Here is a 14,742-nt window from a genome sequence, read left to right as displayed (position 1 = left end):
GTGTTTTTACCTTTTCATATTACACAGTGGTATCTAAAAGAGTAGTTACTTCTTATTCTACCGTATAAGAAAATAGTACAGTAAATACTGAATTGTTATGATGACAACTGTTGAGACATCTATATACAATATTTAACATGAAAAACCCATTTCTGAGCCGTCAGGTGACAGAGAAACAGCCTGTGTGTAAGAAAAGGTTGGAATAGAAAGCAATAGAAAGCAAAACTTCATGATCAGGTTTTAAAATGTCAAAAATATTAGGATAAATTGATCTATGCAATCTCCTCACACTTTCAAAGAACAGAAACATCTATTTTAAAAAGTGGAAAGAAAAGGATCAGCCCACTGGAGCACTCTACAGTCAGGCCAAACACTTGGTGACAAATCAGAATTTCACTGTCTTATTCTTCAGGTTAGCTAAGGCTAGAAGGCACTGCAGAAGCAGCATGTTTTGCACAAAGAGGAACAAAGGGGAATATGAGAGCCCTGGATTAATCAGTGGCTTTCCTTGGCCAGTTAGGAATTTCCTTCAGAACCTTTATATGTCACTTCTTAACAGTCAGCTCCAAAAGGGATGGTTAAAATGCAGAGCCTCTAGGGTAGTCTAACTCAGTGGCTCTCAACCTTTCAGGACTACTGTAGCCCTTTCAGGAGTCTGATTTGTCTTGCGTACCCCAAGTTTTACCTCACTTAAAAACTACTTGCTTACAAAATCAGACATAAAAATACAAAAAAGTGTCACAGCACACTATTACTGAAAAATTGCTTACTTTCTCATTTTTACCATGTAGTTATAAAATAAACCAACTGGAATACAATATTTACTTACATTTCAGTGTATAATATATAGAGCAGTATAAACAAGTCATTGTCTGTATGAAATTTTAGTTTGTACTGACTTTGCTAGTGCTTTTTATGTAGCCTGTTGTAAAATTAGGCAAACATCTAGATAAGTTGATGTACCCCCTGGAAGACCTCTGTGTACCCCTGGTTGAGAACCACTCCCATGGAGGCTCAACATCTTGCCCCCCATAAAAGTATGGAAACAAGAGTTTAGGCAAACTGTTATTATAACAAAAATTAGACAGCTAAAATACAGGTTACAGAAGCAGGTGACCATCAATAAGTTTCAAACTTAAGTATGGGGTTAAAACATGCAACTGGAAAACGATACATGAACAATGGGTTACGTTTAAATGTTCTGTTTTGATGACCTGTGTGATTGTCATGTCATTGCCATTTTTTTTACAATGTGCATTATAGGAGGGATGGACATAGGTAAGCATTTAGTAACAAATGTCCAAAATTTTAGCACAGGAAGATTGGAAACTGACCAGAGAGGCCACTAATGACAAAATAAAGTCCTTCATGTGTTTCTACAACAGCATTTTTAGTTAACAGTTATCATTTCATAAAATGAAATTTAGACCACCAAAGTCAGAGAACGTATCAATCACTTACTTGTACAACGCTGCATAATATCTATCTGATACAGTCTGATGAGAGTCCATTACTTGGAAAAGCAACATCAGGGCCTGGACACTGGTGCTGAAGTTCACAAGATGCAGCACCTTAAACAGTGTGTTCATCTGCTCTTTCACTTTCTCATCACCAATCTGAGCATAAGGGTAAGCTCTGTTCACCCCAGTCAGAAGAGCACTGAGCATTTTAGATTCAACTTCTTTTTTCTTGATGCAACTCCGAAAAAAGCAAAAATATAGAGTTATCAGTTTGTTAGCCAGATCATTTTCCTCATGGCTGAGGACTATCTGATTTAAAAAACAAACTGCATAATATTGAGCTTTAGGGCTAATGTTTGATCGGTAGAGAAGCCTCTCCACTTCATTACACACAACTCCTTTCATGTTTGGATGTTTATGAAGTAAGGTCTCCAGAAGATAAGAGGCTTTGGTGGCTATTTTGTTTTGAGGATCTCCCAGTTTATTCACCAGCTGCACAAGAAGAGCTTTCTCCTCCTCTGGCTTGTTACAGAGAAGCTCATAAGCAACTGCAAGGGCTCGAGCCTTAGTTGCCATCAGAGAATCGTGGGTCAGTGTTTCTAATGCCTGTACAAATTCTGCCACCAAGTGTTTCAGCTGATGCTCAAAGTACCATAATATCAATCGCCTGTCCCTTGAATCTCTGTTGCCACTCGAAAGCTTCTCCAGTTTGTTTAAAGGATGTTGAGAGAAAGTGTGGAGTTTACGATTATCTGGTAAAAGATCTGAGAGGAGAAGCTCCTTGAAAGTATCCAAAGCCATTAGGCTCTGACGCCTGCTGCCCTTCTTTTTGATAAGGTTCACCAGGGTCTCAACAAATTGGAGTGTGTGGACAGACCCATCTTGGATAAGAAGGGTCATGGCTGCCATTCTGTCAGCTAGCGTACCTGATGACACAACAGTGTTCATCCAAGCTGAGGAGGCCCCCTTCTGAAGATCTGTCTTACTCTTATACAGGTCTGCCTCCTGCTGATACAGTCTTTGGGCCAAGGCTTTATACTTTGATACAAACACCTGATTTTGTTGCTCAGAAGAGAATTCATTGGTGTACTCTAGATCATACCATTTGCCCCCTGGTTTGATCAGCAGTACTTGTCTAGCATGAAATTCAAACACCTCTTCTTGTTTCTCTTTCTTTACCACTGGCACTGTAGGAATGTGCTCTTCATTAGGCTGAGCTGGCTTCTTTTTCCCATCTTTGCCATTATTGATCTGTGCTTTTCCTTTGTTTTCTTTGACTTGATTTTCTTTCTTTCCTGCTGGTGAAAAGGCACTAGTTTCCTTTTTGCTGATTTTCTCTTTCTTTGCTGGCTTGTCCTTTTCTTCCTTCTCCTCTACCACCACGATTTTTTTTGAATATTTGCACACACCTAGTGACTTTATAAATTCTTCTAGTTCACCTTGCCCCAGGTCATCAATTGCTCCTTGTTTACCACCATCCACTAGGTCCTCTGTCTCATCCAGAGCAGCCAGCATGATATAATCTTGCTGCATGAAGCAAACACACACACAGAAAAATACGTAGAAAACCAAGCAGCGACGCGAACAGGCGCCGTGCAAATCCTATAACGGACGGAAAACCACCCATCGTGGCTGCGGTTTTCCTCCACGGGCCAGTCTGGGGATTCAGGGAGTAGCATAGCGATCCCACAGGACAAGCGCGCGCCAGGGGACCACGGGCTGGGCTGCCACGCGGCTAAGGGAAGAGCGGCTCTGGCTGGGCACCGCTACGGCCCCATAGCGGCTTATAAACAAACCGCTTCTCTCCCCCCCCCCCCCCCGGATCGGTGCGTCGGGGAGCGTCACCGTCCTGCGAGCTCCATGCCGGCTACGCCCCCTCCAGGCCGCGTCACCCCTCGCGCCGCCCGGCCACCCTCCGCGCGGGGGCACAGGCCCGCGCGCGCCCCCCTCTCCGGCGGGGTGGCGGGGGAGGTCTGCGCACTCTCAGGGCCCCACGTGCTCACGCGCGTGCCAGCAGCGCGCTGCCATCCCTCCCCGAAGCCTTTTCTCACCTTGGTGCCCCCCAGGCGCAGCACCTCCTGCAGCGTGAACCCGGCTTCGGCGCCATCCTCCTCGTCAGTCTCCTCCAGCTCCCTCAAACCCACCACCGCTGACGCCGCCATCACTGCTCTGCCGGCGGCTGCCACCCCGCGCATGTGCTCCATCGACTTCCGGACAGAGCCCTTGGGGAGGTGGCAGGTCCGGCAAGATAGCTAGAGAGTAAAAGAGATTCCAGGGTCTGAGAAGGGAGAAAGGGGCGCCCGCGCCCAAGTCAGGGAAACCCTCACAGCTGCAAGCATCGCTTGTGCTCTGGCCCGGCCTAGGGATCAGGTCCCTGCCTGTATTCGGGGCGGAGAGAGCATACACAGCAGCCAGGAACTGGCAGCGTCAGGTCAAAGGTGGAAGGTCAAGGGGCGCGGACGTTGCAAACATGACCCGGCTGCCTGCGGGGCGCTCTCTGCTCGCGGTTGCCCTCGGTGTCTCCTGGCAACACCGACTTCTCCGTCACCATGGTAACAGCCGGGCCTAGCGCTGCGGCCGCGTCTCGACGGCGCTCTGAACCCCACCATCCCCCGCTGCTTCTCCGCGCCCGCGCCCCTGGGGGGCGTTGGGGGAAAAAGAGCCCGCTTCCCGAGCTCAGCAGGGCCCCCGCGCTCTGAGCGGCCCGGACACCGCGGGGGCCGTTTCTGCACCGCTGCCTCCCTGGGCGTCTGGCCCGGGCCAAGGCTTTAGCCCCACCTGAGCCCAGCGAGGCGAGCCGCGCCGCGCCCCTCCTTGCCGCTGGCCGGGGTCCCCCTTACCCGACTGGCAAAGTCAGCTGCAGGCGCTAAGTCAGCTAGTCCCACCATGACAGTCCTTCCCGTAGTGAGGGTGTCTGTGTGTTTTCTTCCCCTAACGCTTCTCCAGTGGTCCCGGCTGCGTGGAGACGCCAGTGCTTCGGTGCCGGAAGCAAAGCAGAAGACAGCAGTCCGGTTACTCCGCTGCTGAAGCACCTCATGTTCAAAATAAAGTCAACTGGCCCTATTACAGTCGCTGAATATATGCGGGAAGTCCTAACGAATCCTGTGAGGGTACGTGCGCAGCATGGCGCTTCTGAATGCAGTTCGGGTGAACCAGATGACAGCATCCCAACACATTGCTAGGATAACCCTTACCATCTGATAAACTCCCCTCTTTCAAAGCATGGTTTTGGTTCTTTTAATAGACAAGCTAGACCAGCTCCTAATACAGTTTGTAACCAAGCTGGTGACTTGTTAATGTTTGGCTTTGCACACATATCGCAGTGTTTGTGCCCACATATCACGTTGTTAATTAGTAACCGACACGGCTAACAGTGGCACACAGTCGCCTTCCTGTAACTGGTTTGGGGAAGCATTAGTTGGGGTGGAGATGGGAAGCGGAAGGGTGGTTTGCAATGTAGACCCCTAAATGTGCCTGTGTAATCAGGTTGTCTGGTCCTCCTCCCAACTCTCTGGGCTCCAGAAGGTGCTGCCAGTGTCACTTGGTGTGCATGCCTTCCTTTAGAGGAATAATAGGATAATATCTGCTGGAATTCCACCACAGCCCTTGGGGAAACTGCACCACAAAACTTAAAGTTTCACCCATTTGGGTCTCCTACAGAAATATTCATGAGTGTCAGATGTTAGGAAAACTACAAAAAAATTCCCTCCTTGGAAAACGCTGTGATCATTCAGTTGGGGGAGGCAGGTGAGAGATGGGAGGAGGGTTTGTTAGTGAGATATTCCTCAGTCCGGGCAAAATTTTCCTTTGTAATATGAGATGCACACCTCTCACTTGCATTGCTCTGCCATCCGCAGCTGCATTATCTCTGGAAGAAGCACCTGCAATCAGGTTTCTCCTGACTAGCCTCTTAGCTATTTAATATCTTAGTGGATGTGTCTCTGTTCTAGTTAGCTTGGCACCATCTCCTCCTCCACCTTGTTAATTTTAATTATTATGGCAATGCTCAATTCTGTTGTGATGTGAAAAATGACTTATTTTAGTTGGTTGTAAAGTCTGCAAAAGAATTAATTCTGAGTGCTGTACCAATCAGACTCTCTCAAATGGAACTCACAGCTTTGTAATTTTAACCCATGCTAATCAAATGATCGTAGAAAGTTAAGCTGTCATACAGAACACTGTCAGTTTCAGATTTCTAGGGACTCATAAAAAGGGGAAATAAGCTCAGTAATAAAAATCAATGTTTTAATTGTTTTAACATTTACTAATTTTCTTCTACAAACCCAAGTTCATTTCTTATTTTTTCCTTGATGTAAAATCTGTTGTTGCATCAGTCAAACCCTCACCATTTTCCATAGGAGGAGTTTTTTTGGGGTATTTTGGATTTGTTTCATTTTTTTCAGGATTAAAAGGACTACATTTGTTCAGTAGACTGGAAAGTGATTTAATTTTGAAAGTTCAGGGGAATATGAAGGCTTACGTATCAGTAATCGGAAAATAAATGTGATATTATTCATTTCTCTCTTTACTTTACTTTAGGGTTACTATATGCACCATGACATGATGGGAGAGAAAGGGGATTTTGTTACTTCACCTGAAATAAGTCAAATCTTTGGGGAGGTAATATATAAAATTAATTTTTAAAATGTTTCTTTCATCCTTAAAACATACTGTTACAAATACAATTTATGAACATGTGGTCATATACGTTACCAGTGCTGATAACATTTGCTGAGAAGCAAAACTAAACACACATCTGAAAAGTGACTTTGTTTAAAGAAAAAAGCATTTGGGTCCTTCACATGTATTGTGTATAAATTATTTTCATACCAGATTTGTTTGGTTCATAAGTAAAAAACTGTTGTAACTTCCAGGCTTGAACTCAGAACACAACTTGACTTTTAGATCCCATGCTTTCTGACTGATGCATCATTACCGGTAATAAAGAACGTACAGGCCAAATTCTGCTTTCAGTTGCACTTATGAAAAGGCATTGTATCAGTGATGGTTGCCTATGTGTAACTAAATTGGTATCCACGAGTGACTTGCATTTGATAGTTAACAATTCTTTTGATGCACAAGCCAGAAAAGAATCCAGGTCAATCTCCCAGAGCTGTTTTAGTTCTTCAGGGCTGACGGTAATCAGATCTTCTCCCTCTAGAGGTTCAGGGATCGTTTTGGCTGCTTAGTAAAAGAATGATGTTTTTACATAGCCACTGTTCAGCACAGACCTATGCTGTAAGACTGGTAAAATAATGTAAATGTTCTGGTTTCTGTAAGTGAAATGCAGATGTATGTATCACTAATGCTATAAATTCTAGTAAGTTTTGTGTATTTTCTTCTCAACAGTTAATAGGAATATGGTATGTTAGTGAATGGATGGCCACTGGCAAACCTAAAACTCTCCAACTGGTGGAACTAGGCCCAGGTAGGGGCACTCTTACAGATGATATTTTGCGGGTACGTAAAAAAAATATAATATTCTCTGTATGTCTGAGTTTACTAGTTTGGAGTTCTCTTTGGCTCACACAGCTAACATATTGAAACCTGAAATTCAAAATGAAATTCCATAATACATGTTAAAACTTCCTTATCTCCTGAATGCATTTTGGTTACTAGACTGCAACATAGGATTTTACCTAAGCATATCTCTCTGTATTCCTGTTATTTTAGTGAGGAAACTGGGGGGGCTCAGAAGTGAGATGAGAACACTGGATACTAGAAGCACAATTGTGCAGATCCATCACTAATCCATTGTAATACACAACTACATTGAGGAAAAGGGTAAGACTATCCCATTAGAATACACTTATAGAAAAGAGTTACTCAGGGTCATAAGCAGTTTATATGGATGTTGCTGATTGTAATTAAGAGGCCCTAATGTGAGCTACAGAAACATGACAGTATTACAGGCTTGAACCTCAGAGGTGCTCAGCATCCTGAACTCTTGTTTACTCCAGTGGGAATGGCGGAGGCTCATCATTTCTTGGAATATCAGACCTCTTCAGATGCAATGCCTGTTTCTCAATTATTCACTAATAAGTACTAATTAAATTACCAACCAAAAGGAATGTTACTGGAATTCAGTACTCCAGGGGAAATAGTGGCAGCTCCCCCTCCTTCATTCACAAAAAAAGGCAAATGTAATAACGACTGTGGAGTGTATAATATACATTGTTCTCATGTGTCCTACTTTGGAAAAATCAGAGATTGCTGGTGAACCATTGTACTCCAAAAGCAAAATTTGCTGTAGGTGTCAGAGAAGTTGCTTCTTTATGCCAGACTCCTCTTACTCTCAGTACACTTTCATTCATTCCCACTTCTTCTTGAGGTTGTGGGTCTGCATTTCCATCCTCGAGTTTAGCAGTTCTCAAACTGTGGGTCAGGACCCCATTTTAATGGGGTCGCCAAGGCTAGCTTAGACTTCCTGGGGCCAAAGCCAAAACTCGAGCCCCGCTACCCAGGGCCAAAGCTCGAGGGCTTCAACTCTGGGCGGTGGGGCTCAGATTACAGTCCCCCTGCCTGTTGTTGCTGATGACTAGTGACCTGAACCAATGGTAATAGTCACATAAATGAGGATGACAAGATGAGGCCTTAGATGAGCTGAGTACCCTCCTCCCCAGAGACCAAGGATGAAATTCTGGTCCCATTGAAGTCAGTGAGTCCAGGATTTAACTCCCGATATGCTCCCTTCACATTTTTCAGTCTCCAACAATACAAGCAGTTAAAATCAACTCGTATCCTAAGTTTACAGTATTGCAGCACACAACTGCCTCTAACAGAATTCCTCTTTCTCTATTTACAGGTCTTTAACCAGCTGGGCTCTTTACTCAATAAATGTGACATTTCTATTCATCTGGTAGAGGTGAGCCCCAAACTAAGTGAGATCCAAGCATTGACACTGACAGGAGGGAAGATACAATCAGAGCTTGATGTTACATCCCCTGTCTACATGAAAGGCATTAGCAAGGCTGGAATTCCAATCTTCTGGTACCGAGAGCTGCAAGATGTACCACAAGGTAGTTATGATTTTACTGTAATGATGGCTTTATTCACTCATTTGTAACCTTTTTATAACTGAGAACTTCTCTGCAGTGTGGTTGTGGATAGAAAAGTAATTCTGTATGAAATAACCCCTACTTCTTTTGTGAGCCTGAATAAGATTTGGGCCCAGATTTTAAGTGGCCACTGATTGACGTCCTCCATGTCTGGGTGTCCATCTTGACACACTTTGTGCCTGTTCTTCAGATGTGGTGAATGCATGCAGGCCCCATTGGCTTCATCTGCACTTTGTGGGTGCCTAGCACTTCTGAAAATCAGGCTCAAACCGGCAACCCAAAAACGGAGGTATCCAAAGATAGTGGCCACTTTTGAAAATTTGTTCCTTAATGAATCTCTGCCTTAGTTAAATGAAATGGGTTATAATAATAATTGCATCTTTCATAGTGATGTTGACTAGCTTAATTCATTACTGTTTATAAAGTACATTTTGATTCCCAAGTGGAAAGTGGTGTTAGAAGTACCAAGTACGATTGTTAATGACTTTTTATGTTGAAACACTGATGACCATTTTATACTTTTTTTTTTTTTAAACAGGTACTAGCTTTTATTTAGCACATGAATTTTTTGATGCCTTGCCAATACATAAATTTCAGGTACATCTAGAAGCCCATTGTGTGTGACTTTCTGTTTAAGGGATGTGTGGTATGTGGAAGAATAAAACTCATTACCAAGCGAGACTGGGGCTTGTTTACTAACCTCACCACTTACAGAAATATATATTAAATTGTAACTGAATTTGGAAGACCTACTGTTGTACTTTAACTGAAAAAAAAGTTAGGATTGAAAAGATACTATGTTGTATGTATGTTTTATTGAAAAAATAAAAAAAGACTTCTAAGGTTTTAGGAGAAATGTAAATATTTCCAGATTCTTATGGGAATAGTTTGCTTATTTAACTTGAATAAAATTCTGGAGATGGCTGTTCATATTAATTTGGCAATGAAGTGCCAACTCTTAAACTTACTCCTCAGTGGATGTACTTAAGCCTGCATTTAGTGACCTTCAGAGCATTCTACCAGACCAATTTACCAGGCTTTCCCTAAAGACAGTTGGCTGGGGATTCTGGGTAGATATTGGTCCAATATACATTTGATATTGTTATAAAAATGTAAAAGCATCTCTGTGTTTTGATAAATCTTTAGTTAAATCTAATAGATACATAGGCTAATGAGTTCTGATGGACTACAGTATGGAACATCAAATAAATATTTTTGGTTTATTAAATAGAGAACAGAACAAGGATGGCGCGAAGTGTTGATTGATATAAATCCCAAAGCTCCTGACCAACTGTGTTTTGTTCTGGCACCATCTGCTACCCCTGCTACAGAATACTTCATACAGGTAAGATTATGTGTACTTGAATGACCTCAAATTAGCTGTGCCCTACTCTTTCAAGCATCTGGTTATTACTGGCTCTTCAGTTATTTCTGAGATTCCCAGAACATCTTCATTTGAGGATCTACTACTTCATACTGTATCATCGGGTGAGTTTGTTAGCCTCATAAGTCACTGCACAGTTTTAAGTTTTATTGTTTCAGGAAAAATGTTGAGCTTTGTTCCTCATGAGTAATAAGCAGGAGCATTTAATAGTTACAAAACCTTACTGTCAACTTACCTCTCCTTTTCCATATGTAATGCTGGCTTGCAAAAGACTGTTTGCTCTCGTGAACATTCAAGCTAGTACGTCTTTGTGAAGTTAGTAGTAACTTTAATGCATTATGTTGTTTGGTTTGCATTACAATAGCTCTTGGCCCCCTTTTTGAAGTGCTGTATGTACACCTACTAAAAGACAATTCCTGCCCTAGAGAGCTTATGCTCTAAGGTCCTGATCCTGAAATGTCTTGCTTAACCTTATGCACTCTGAGTGGGGTTGAATGGGACTACGCATAGGGCATAAAGTTAAACACATGCACCATTCTTGTGGAGCTGGTGCCTAAATAGACAAAGTATCAGTTTACAGATGGGGAACTGAGGCAAAGGGACACAAAATGCTAAACAGGAAATCTTTGGCAGAGCTGGCACTTGAAACCAGACTTCCTGAGGCCCAGGCTAGCATGTTACCCCCAAAACCATCCCTCCCTGTCACTGGCTCTGATTCAGCAAAGCTCTTGAGCATATTGTTGGTACCTGTCCGTACATATTAATCCTGTAAATCCTTCTTCTTTGAATATTAATTTCATTTACATGTTAACTATTCTCTCAGTCTTCACAGTCTGTGTGTGTATTTGGATAGTAAATCTAGAGTGTTTGGTCCATAATCTGAGTGACCTATATTGAATAATTTCGTATGATTGAGCACTAGACTGTAATCCATCCTGGCACCTCCAAGTCTGTGGGAAAATAGATGTCGAGGAAAGAGAGCCCCTCAAATTACCAAAAGCATCTACAGAATATAAGCAGGACTGCTTGATTGATCAGGAGCAACTGTTACTGTACATGCTTTCTGAAATGATGAAATGGGGGTCAATTAAAAGATGTTTTTGGCAATGGCTGGTTGTCCCAGCTGCTAGAAATAATAACCAGATAAGAATTCCTTTTTTGCTTATCAATCATGTAACACAGATACAATAAAGGAAATTCTGTAAGTAATGACATAATGAAAACCTTAAAACATATGGCAAAATCAATCATGGGAAAGTATTTTTCCATACAGAAAAGGGGTTTGTGTCTCATCCTATGAACAACAGAGGGCTTGAAAAATAGGTTGGAGAATGCAAAACTACTGGCATCTCACCAGTTTTAGAAGGGAGAGAGAGGCAGAAGCCAGCTCTTTACTTTACGCCCAGGGTGATAATGTATCTCTTTCTGTATTATGTACTGCATAGTGTTGTAGTAATCTGATTAATAATCTTTGATTAAATTCCATTTGATCCTGTTATTTGACAGTCTTGAATCATTAAATTCAGATGTGCAATAGCATGCTTGACTGTTCTGCTGACATGGGCCTGGATATGCCCATTACAATATTTAAATGACTATAACTGCATTTTTCTAAACCAGTTTCAGCTTTTAAAAACAAAGCTACGTTTTCTGAGTGAAGCAAAATTTCAAACTTAAAACTACTTACAAAAATATTTTTGGGTTAAGACCATAAGGGGAGACATTTCATCTGAGGAGGTCCTTTTATCACCGAGAGGTAGCTGAAGTAGTATTTTCAACCTCCAATTATAATGGCATAGTAATGACAACCTGATGCTAGTATTCATTTTCATTAGAGAATTTTCCTCATACCACTCTGGGGCAGGTAGGGGGGAAAGTTGAGTTGTACAATGGGTTTTTTCCACTACTTCTCCCTCACCCCAATACATTTCTCATATAAATTATTAACTGAATGAATTACCACCTCAAGAAACTGCTAGGGTAACCTAGAACAGCTGAATATGGGGTATGCTCCATGTACAATAAAACAATCTGAAAACAGGTACAAGACAAACTAGCTGATTTGGAGCAAAAAATATTTTCTTTTAGTTACTTTGTGTGTGCTGATTTACGCATTTAATCCTTACATCCTGCATTAGGGTAAAGAAGCAAGAGATCACGTGGAAGTATGTCCTGATGCTGGCATCCTCATTCAGAGACTTGCGTGTCGTATTCAAGAGGATGGGGGAGCTGCACTGATTGCTGATTATGGTCACAATGGAAATAAGACTGACACTTTCAGGGTAAGTTGGATAGTTAAAATGGTCAATTATCTTTCACTCCTTACTGCGTCAGCAGATCAATGACTATAGAAAGTAGCCAAAGTTCTGAAAGAGATTTGGCCAAGGAAAACCCATGATGAAAAGCTATTAACCTCCTTACTATGCCGCAGTCACTGAAACTACTTTTGGGTGAAGGACTGTTTACATAAGTAGAAGTTGCAGAATTGGGCTCTAAATAAATATGGGGAGCTTTGTCAAAAGGGAAGGGATGAGTGAGGTGGGCCTTTGATTCTATCTGTGAGTTTTTGTTTCTGTAATTGGAGAAAGTAAACTTGAAAAACACAATTTGCCTGTCACGTCTTATTCCTTGGCCTAAAGGCAGACTGCCGCCTAGGTGTGCACTGGCTTAAGTTACCTTGTAATTTAATTTTTCAGAGTTTCCGCAGTCACAAACTTCATGATGTATTAATAGCTCCAGGTACAGCAGACCTGACAGCAGATGTTGACTTCAGCTATCTCCAAACCATGACACAGGGAAGAGTAGCCACCTTGGGACCTCTAAAGCAACAGGAATTCTTAAAGAATATGGGTATTGATGTCCGGCTGCAGGTAGGGTCCAGTGATTGCACGTAGACACTCTGACTAATGCACATACACCTCATAAGGGCAGAGAGAGCACACTTACAAAGTTTGTGGACAATACCAAGCTGGGAGGGGTTGCAAGTGCCTTGGCGTATAGGATTATAATTCAAAATGATCTGGACAAACTGGAAAAACTGTCTGAAGTAAATAGGATGAAATTCACTAAGGACAAATGCAAAGTACTCCACTTCAGAAGGAACAATCAGTTGCACACATACAAAATGGGAAATGACTGTCTAGGAAGGAGTACTGCAGAAAGGGATCTGGGGGTCATAGTGGATCACAAGCTAAGAGTCATTGTAACACTATTGCAAAAAAAGCAAACATTCTGGGATGTATGAGCAGGAGTATTGTAAGCAAGACATGAGAAGTAATTCTTCCGCTCTACTCTGTGCTGATTCGGCCTCAACTGGAGGATTGTGTCCAGTTCTAGGCACCACATTTCAGGAAAGATGGACAAATTGGAGAGTCTAAAGAAGAGCAACAAAAATGATTAAAAGTCTAGAAAACATGACATCCGAGGGAAGAAAAATTTGAGTTTGTTTAGTCTGGAGAAGAAGACAGAGGGGACATACCTTTTCAAGTACATAAAAGGTGGTTACAAGGAGGAGGGAGAAAAATTGTTGTTCTTAACCTCTGAGGATAGGACAAGAATCAATGGACTTAAATTGCAATGAGAGCCATTTAGGTTGGACATTAGGAAAAACGTCTTAACTGCCAAAGTGGTTAAGCACTGGAATAAATTGCCTAGGGAGGTTGTGTAATCTCCATCATTGGGAATTTTTAAGAGCAGGTTGGACAAACCCCTGTCTGGGATGGTCTAGATAATACTTAGTCCTGCCTTGACTGCAGGGGACTGGACTAGATGACATATCGAGGTCCCTTCCAGTTCTATGATTCTCTGCTGCTGCTACACTAAGCATTCATTAAAAGTAGGTTTTATGTAAAAACCCTCTTGTTTCTCTATACTGTCAGTTGGTTGCAGGTTTTATTAAAATTAAATGTTTGCAGATCATAATTAATGGCGTTTTTATATTTTAAAAGTAATTTTAGGTAACATTTCTATTCCCTTCAGTATAAGGCCCCATTTCGATCACCAGTTCTCCTGATCTTCCTTGTGTAGAACAGAATCTGTGTATAAGGCTTATTTTGTGGGAGAGGAGGAACAGGAGTAAAGGCATAATGAACATGAATTGTTTCTTTCAGGTGCTATTGCAGAATTCAAGTGAAACAGCAATGCACAAACACTTGCTTCAAAGCTATGATATGTTAATGAATCCTAAGAAAATGGGGGATCGCTTTAATTTTTTTGCCCTGCTGCCTCATCAGAGACTTGCACGTTCTGATCAGAAAGTGAATCTACAACACACAAAATCTCTTTCAGCCCCTGTTGCTGGATTTGGTGAACTTGTCTGGAAGTAAAGCTAAAGATTAGACACTTTGTATAATTGATGGGAGCCTGCCAGTAACTATTAAAGTCACAGTAAAGAAAATGAAGTCTGGGCATTTTCTAGTTTTACATAAATAAACTTTTCTTGTAATGGACCATCTGTCTGTATGCAACCAGGATTTATTTAACTGGGTTATGCACTGCCTTTGTGCTGATGTACAAGCAGAGGAAGTGTACCATTGTTTTGACCTGCTGCTTCCCCAGACAGCTTCTTTGTGCCTCCATCTTAGGTATGTACCTATGGTTTTCTTGGAACCTGAGGCAGCATTGATGGCCCAAAGATTTCTCCCCAGCTTAACTGCCAGCCTCCATTACACCACAAACAGGCTGCCCTGACAAATCTATATGATGCTTATCTGTTGTGGGTAACTGGGCTACTGTAATTGACTAGAATGACCTGTGTATGAGCTAATATCAAACTGAACAAATTTCAGTAGTTCCTATACAAGAAAGATACGCAATAAATGAGAGCAAACTCTTTGTTCCA

At 42.1% G+C, this 14,742-nt stretch overlaps 2 protein-coding genes across 2 annotated transcripts in view; one reads left to right on the top strand and one right to left on the bottom strand.

Moving 5' to 3' along the window:
• Window positions 1-4,406, bottom strand: part of CEBPZ (CCAAT enhancer binding protein zeta) — a 25,894-nt gene extending 21,488 nt beyond the window's left edge. The window contains exons 1-3 of the mRNA XM_084624981.1: window positions 4,301-4,406; window positions 3,512-3,712; window positions 1,462-2,987 (exon numbers count right to left, since the gene is read on the bottom strand). Coding sequence (XP_084481107.1) covers window positions 1,462-2,987; window positions 3,512-3,712; window positions 4,301-4,348 — 1,775 coding nt within the window. The 5' untranslated portion in view covers window positions 4,349-4,406. The remainder of the gene's footprint in view (window positions 1-1,461; window positions 2,988-3,511; window positions 3,713-4,300) is intronic.
• NDUFAF7 (NADH:ubiquinone oxidoreductase complex assembly factor 7) lies at window positions 3,882-14,742 on the top strand. Its single transcript, XM_084624982.1, has 10 exons — window positions 3,882-4,012; window positions 4,407-4,570; window positions 6,000-6,080; window positions 6,810-6,920; window positions 8,266-8,479; window positions 9,057-9,115; window positions 9,750-9,863; window positions 12,041-12,184; window positions 12,599-12,772; window positions 14,012-14,742. The coding sequence occupies exons 1-10, from the start codon at window positions 3,931-3,933 to the stop codon at window positions 14,225-14,227; spliced, it is 1,359 nt and encodes a 452-aa protein (XP_084481108.1). The 5' UTR covers window positions 3,882-3,930; the 3' UTR covers window positions 14,228-14,742.

This window comes from Lepidochelys olivacea (genome assembly GCF_965140295.1).
Source record: "Lepidochelys olivacea isolate rLepOli2 genome assembly, chromosome: 3".
Lineage (NCBI taxonomy): Eukaryota > Metazoa > Chordata > Testudines > Cheloniidae > Lepidochelys > Lepidochelys olivacea.
Note: the sequence above shows the minus strand (reverse complement) of the source record. Positions and strands in the feature narration are given on the sequence as shown.